Source organism: Macadamia integrifolia, unplaced genomic scaffold (genome assembly GCF_013358625.1).
Source record: "Macadamia integrifolia cultivar HAES 741 unplaced genomic scaffold, SCU_Mint_v3 scaffold961, whole genome shotgun sequence".
In the NCBI taxonomy this organism is placed as follows: domain Eukaryota; kingdom Viridiplantae; phylum Streptophyta; class Magnoliopsida; order Proteales; family Proteaceae; genus Macadamia; species Macadamia integrifolia.
Window position 1 is genome coordinate 153703 of NW_024870603.1, and position 6752 is coordinate 160454.

General features: G+C 37.4%; 1 protein-coding gene across 13 annotated transcripts in view; it reads right to left on the bottom strand.

Annotated features, from left to right (window-relative positions):
- Positions 1-6752, bottom strand: part of LOC122070656 — a 23754-nt gene that overhangs the window by 15482 nt on the left and 1520 nt on the right. For 6 of the 13 annotated variants that reach the window (XR_006137912.1, XR_006137913.1, XR_006137909.1 and 3 more), the window contains 2 exons: positions 1299-3548; positions 268-321 (listed from right to left, as the gene is read on the bottom strand). Coding sequence is in view for 4 of the 13 variants with exons in the window: in XM_042634854.1 (XP_042490788.1) it covers positions 305-321; positions 1336-3548 (2230 nt within the window). In the remaining 9 variants the exon portion in view is untranslated. Of the gene's footprint in view, positions 1-267; positions 322-1045; positions 1229-1298; positions 3549-6752 lie in introns of all 13 variants that reach the window. The other 7 variants (XM_042634854.1, XM_042634852.1, XM_042634851.1 and 4 more) reach the window with 2 other exon arrangements.

Genomic DNA, 6752 nt, shown 5'->3' on the forward strand with positions numbered 1-6752 from the left:
GGGGGTGTGGGTTTTGGGGGGGTGGGGAGGGGGAGGTTGAGGGAGGGGATAACTGCGGATGAATTATTCAGTTTACCTAATTTCTAATCAAAACATGAGAACACCATGAGGCGTGAACTAATGATTCCTTCCAACCAAAGTTTTCAAAACAGCAAATGCTTATAGTTTTACTATTTTACCAAGAAAGAATGTAACTAGTTGAGGGGGGGAAAAAAGATATACTAGTTTATTTCAACAGCCAAGGGGGAACCAAATTTAGAAAATTACCAAGTTATACATTCATTCTGAGACTTTAGCTTCCAACTCAATCTCTTGAGCTACCTGCAGGCCAAACTTGATTATGAACCAATTGAACAAATTCAGAAAACAAATAGCATAATATTAGATACTTACAATAACAAGCACTCAATAACAACAAAATATTGCCCTTTAACTCAAGTGAAATATAACCACATCACTCTACCAAACTAAGCCTGGGGAAGAGTGAGTCTGGTTGGACACACTAGTGAATTGGGGTTTTTGTGCTCTTTAATTATGTTAGCTTACATAATGTGAGAAGAAAACAAAGTTAATCCATCTTAAATTCTCCAACCACATCTGTAAGATGGTAAAAGGGAACTGGAGGAAGGAAAAAGAAAGTATATTGCACAATAAAAATAAAAAATAAAAAATTAGAGTCACTTCATAGCAGTGGAGAAATGTAGCCATTTGTATCATTCAAAATACAAAACCTACCAAATATCAAAGGACTATTATAGAATCGCTACTCACAAGCAACCAAACATAGGTCGGAATATCCCATATTCTCACCAATGGAACAAATGATAGCCCTACATCTTTGGAACAATAATTGCTCAATGGAAAAACCATTTAAAAAGATCCCATTCTTTCACACTTGGACAAATGTTCCGGAGAGATGACTAGAAGATTTATGCATTGCAAGGAGCCCTAAAGATCCATGAAAGACAGTTTAAGGACATAAAACAACCCATCAGACCAAGAGCTCACTAAAAAGATGAAATCCCTTATGCTTCACAAAAATTACCTTTGCATTTGTTCATGTTAGTAATACCAGTTCTTCACAGATTGAAGCAAAGTTTAGAAACCCAGGTGAGGGTCTCACATGAGGGAAATTGGTCAAACTGGTTATACCATCAGGCTGACATCAAAAAGTACTTGAACCAACCTTCCAGAACTGGAATTAGGAGCATCAAATTCCATTATAAAACTGTCACCAGTACAAAACAATATACAAACTAAGAAGTTATCTCTACATTTAAGATGAGTTAGAATCTAACCGTTCAGAAAAAAAAGAGCTGGACAAAGAATCCATACGTGGCCTTTTAACTTGTGCAATCTCATGAAGTCGATGGGCTTGTGATAAAGCAGACGATCCATGACTCGGGGCATAAGAAGGGAAGCCAGATGTTGCAATGCTAACCTCCTCCTCTTCATTATAAAGTAAGGAATTCTCTCTATCTTGAACACCTTTCATATCATTGTCTAAATCATCATCACTCACAATAGCATCCCAATCCTTATACATACTCTCAAAATCCTCCCTATATCGTGTCAGTAATCGATTGTTATAATGAACATATGTTAAAGATTTTGCGATATTAGGGTTTAATCTATTCCTTTTGACATCATGAATGTACCCATAGGTGCTCCAACCGCTCTCCACACATGAGGTATTCACACTTTGTGATAACACTCTAACTGCCAGACCATATAGCTCAGGCGCAGTCACACCATATAAGTCCCACCATGATAATGCAGACATCGTTTCTCTATCTTTGATGGCCTGAGGACGAGCAAAGACACCCCTATTACTGACAAAATCACTAAGTTGCTGACGTACTACAGCTGCTTTCTTTGAATCACTAACAAGTCGATCCAGTGCATCTAAGTAAGCCTTATGAACATCAGGATCTGCATGGGGCTTATTCCTTTTCTCTCCCACTTGAGCCAAACCTGTTAACCAAGACCCTGAATAGTAAAAAGGAGTAAGAACATACGCAAGACCATACAAAGGAATGTTCATCTGCTTCCATTGTGCAATAAAAAGATCGCTAACAACTTGATACGCCTCGATGCTATCCAACAAAGCATCTTTAATGCATCCTAACATGGCATCCAATTTTGGATAAACTTCTCCTATAGTAGCTTTATCCGAGTCACAGAAGCAGATCATCTCCCAAATTGGCTTTATGAATGCTAATATTGTCGTTACCATCTTCCAAAAATCATCATCTAAAATAGTTCTTTTCACCTCTTCATGCTCCAAATTTGACTTTGACCCACCTCTTTTGAGCTTCTCCCATTCCTCACTCAAAACCAAGTTGACTAAGGCATTCTTCACCCGAGCAATGCCTTCTAATACAACAAAATGATGCCCAAATCTAGACTTACTAACTCGAATAACATCTAATGCCGGGAATGTTCTAAAAATGTACATGGCGGAACTATGATTATTTATGTATCTCATGATTCTCTTTGCCCTCTCATAGTTTTCACCAACAAAAGCCAAGTTTGGTTTCGCTGATTTTACAATATCTTTCATCAAAAGGCTTAAACCATGAGCCATGGAACCAGACCAAAATATATGAGGGTATCTGGTTTCAATGATTTTTCCCGCATCCCTACAGATACTTGAGTTATCAGTCAGAACTTGGAATACCTTCTGTGTTCCCACAGATTCAATGGCCTCAAGCAGCAAATTAGCTATAAATTCACTTGATTTCTCATCTCCTGAACAATCAATGACATTAATAAAAACTGCCTTACCATCTGAAACTGCTATAAAATTCATTAAAGGTTGATTCTTGAGGTTTGTCCAACCATCTGAAACAACTGAAACCCCGTAAGTCCGCCATCGTTGTTTTATAAACATCAGTGCCTGATCCACTTTAGTTTTTTCCTCCAAAAGAAGTGTTGTCGCTATCTTATCTGCACATGGTGGCTTGTATCCTCTAGGTGCCTCATTAATGGCCTTCACCATATCGCCCCAAAAAGGAGACTTTGCCACATCAAAAGGTATCCCATTTCCATAGAAAAATCTTGCAATTACCCCATCAACATCATCTGCTGAAGATGTTTTAGACGCATCAAGCGCATTCCTCCCCCTTTCTACTACAATACTTGTACTAGTCTTCCATGTTGTCAAACCAATAGGACTACTTGAAACGGGTACCCTACGTGAACTACTTCCAAAAACTCGCTTAGCTTCATCTTCTTCTGCTTTCATCTTCTCCCTTTCTTCCTTCTTTACTTTCGGACATATTATTATTCCTTGTGATTTCTGTCCAGGTAATAACCCAATCAGGTGTGCTCTAACACGAGAATATGTCCCAGTGTACGGTTCTGATCTGCAACCAAAATTACATGTCCACTTGCAAGAATTTCCCTCCTTCCTATCCACAACAAATGTAACATATTTTTTAAGGGGAGTGGCAGTTAGTTCTGCATGCTCATCCTCAATTTCTTCATTCCCAATTGGTGGGTTCTCTGCTGATGAATCAGCTTCCTCATGTTCATCCATTTTGATCCTAAAGAAAGAAAAGAACATTAGCACAAAGACAAACTAATTAAGGGTTCTTCAGAAACTTTTTTTTATTATTATTTAATTTAGTAAACCAAATTAAATGAATCTGACAAGAGACGAAACAAAGATATTTTTACCTTTCTACATCCATATTTATCAAACCCAAAAAAAAAAGAGAGGCATCATGTTAGCATCAAATGGTATTTATTTCCTTCTACCTCAACATCCTTCTGTGTGGGGGGATTGCAAACATGAATGGATCGACCAAAAAATACCTTAAGAAGCATTAAGGGCGATCTACTAATAATAAATCAGAGAATGTAAGACTGAAAGCAGGTGGAAATGCAAGAGCGCAAGAGGAACTACAGTTCCATAAAGGAGGGCTGATAAAAGAGAACGAACAGATGGAGGAGATTTTTCCAACTTCTGTTCACACTTCACAGCCTCTAGGCTAACCATTGAGCAGACATGCAAAAACACAGATCCATAGGCAACAGATTTGATTATAAATTCAACCTAAAAGATTCAAGCAAGAAGAAAGACAACCAATCCAAATGTCTAAAATTAGGACAAAAAGCACACGCCCCAAAAGAAAAGCCTTCACATCAATAATGAAAAGGTCCAGTATCTTGCAAAAGAACACCAGTTTCATTTCCTCACACAGTCCCCCTCAAAAAGAGAGAACAACAATTTCCAATTCCAACAAATCTAATAATTCTTGATTCTTGAGCTGTAATTCTTCCTTCCTTCACCAAGGGCTTTTTCTATCTTTTTTACAGATAGAAAAAGGACAAATATTTTGAAATCTAACATAAGTGATTAATAGATTAACTGACTCATATTGGTCACATTAGATAAAGGGCCTATAATTGGCTATCCCATATATATGCAGTGAATAGGTGAAGTAGGAAGGGAAACAAAATACGATCCAACTTCAGAAATGGTATAGATCTAAGGCACCGTATGATAACGTTTCTGCTGTTTCTGTGTCTAGAAACAGCAGAAATGGCTTTTCACGTTTCCGGAAACAAAAGCAGATTTTTTGGTGTTTGATAAACCTGTTTCTCAAAACGTTTTTTGTATACATAATGCCATTAAAAAACCCAATAGTATCATCAAATGCCCAAAAGGGAGAGAGGGTTCGGTTGCCTCTTTTTAGCTTTAAATAGTTGAGAGATTTATTGGGCACAACAACCTTTTTTTCTTCTCAAATTTGTTTCTAAAAATGACGAAACAAGTCCTATTTGTTTCGTCAAAGTCGTTTCTAGAATTGTAAATAGGCATAAATTTTGATTTATGTTTCTAGAAACAGGTGAAACAGAACAACTTTATCAAACGCTTTTTAGGTTGTTTCTTCGTTTCTGGGAACAAGAAAACACAAAAATTGTGAAGACAGAACGTAGTCAAACGGTGCCTAAATCTAATCCCAATCATGTCATCTTTCTTTTCAGTTCTATATGGAAAGAACGGAGCCAAAAAAGTACCACATTTTATCAATTAACAAAATTATTTTGTTCTTTTGCATATATAGTACTTCTTTAAACGGAGAAAAACTTGAAAATCAGATCACAAGTTGCAAATCAGATCATGTAGAAGATCAAGAAAAAGGCTGTAGTCCACATACTTTTTTTATCCAAATCATAGTTGTCACGGGCTAGGCAACCAAAGGCATTGGAGGGGGCCTGAAGGCAAGGAAACACCAACAAGGCGCCCGCCTAGGCAACCCTAGTTGTTAAGGCACCTGGATGCCAAGGTGGTTGCCTGACAACTATGATGTGAATTCAAACAAATAAACTTTTCAGGGTTAGCAGAGATTAGAGGTTGGAGCTGATTAAAATTGATAAAACATGTAACAATCTGGAAGAAATGAGCAAAATGGAGGGAGAAAAGGTAAAAAAGAACAAAGCACCAACAATAAGAGCATCGAAAAAGAAAAAAGACTCAGTTAGCATCAATTGGGAGAAACAGACTAGGTGTCTTATCTGCCAGAATCAATATTTACATAATTACATACATTACTGGCATGAGAATGTCTAGAAGGTAATCTGCATGTCCAAGTAAGCCTTACAACACTTTAGTCTCAATTTTGTTATCAATGTCAGATCTCAGAATCTCTCACCGCAAGTTTCTTGAGCCAAGTTAGTAATGTAGCAAAGTTTTCGTATATTTGAAACACTGTTTGAGGAGCCCTTCTCCATATGAAGTCAGAGAGAAGGCCATATCATGTTATGAGTTAGAAGGCACACTAAAAACATCAACACCATTCTTCTCATAGTGCTTGTATGAAAATCCTTAGGATTCTATCCCCAGCTTTCCGGTAAAGACAGATAGCAGTTTACGGTCAAAGAGAAGTGTGAATGACAATTTTCTCAATGACAAGGTTTTAAGAAAGGTTCCTTTATGCTGTCATATGACTTCTTTTTCTTTTTGGGCAGGGGAGAAGTGAGGATAATTTTTCTAACTTGTGTGCTAGCTAGATAAGACATTGGAGCACTAATTTTCCAATACCAAGAAAGCTATACTTCAAAAGGGGATTACTGAATTATAAAGCTATATTTCAAAAGGGGATTATTGAATCATACATTCTACTGAACTATAATATCCTCAGCTTAAAAAAAATTTAAATGCCACTTTTTTTTAATAAGTGCCAATGCCGCTTCCTCAGCTCAAAAAGTTTAAACACCACCTAATTCATGAAAAGAGGCACACTTGAAACCTCCAGAGGTTGGATCTTGGCTCACTAACGATATGCTGAATCCTTGGATCTAATCAGGTATCAAATTCATCATTCGACTATATTGCTTGCCTAAGTGGTGAGACATTAGCCCTATTCCATTCTGTTCTATGAATTGAATCCAGTTTGACTGGGCCTTATTAGGAGATGTGTTTCTCAGCTAAATCGGGTTCTACTGTCACTGTTATGATAGGTTCTTAATTTCAAAATCAGGTCAGGATCCACCCTGCCCCCTACCCAACCACAGTCTTCTATACACACACTGATTAATGATCTCCGGATACAGATGATAGTCCTAAAACTTGATGCAGATTAATGAGAATGTGTACAACCTGTATCATACAGAACCATGTCATTGGAATAGATGAGATGATACATTTTTATTTCCGTGGATAATACAATATACAATACGCAAAATAAATAATATTAATGATAGTCCTCAACCCACTAGCAACATCTTCTCCCCCCCCCCCC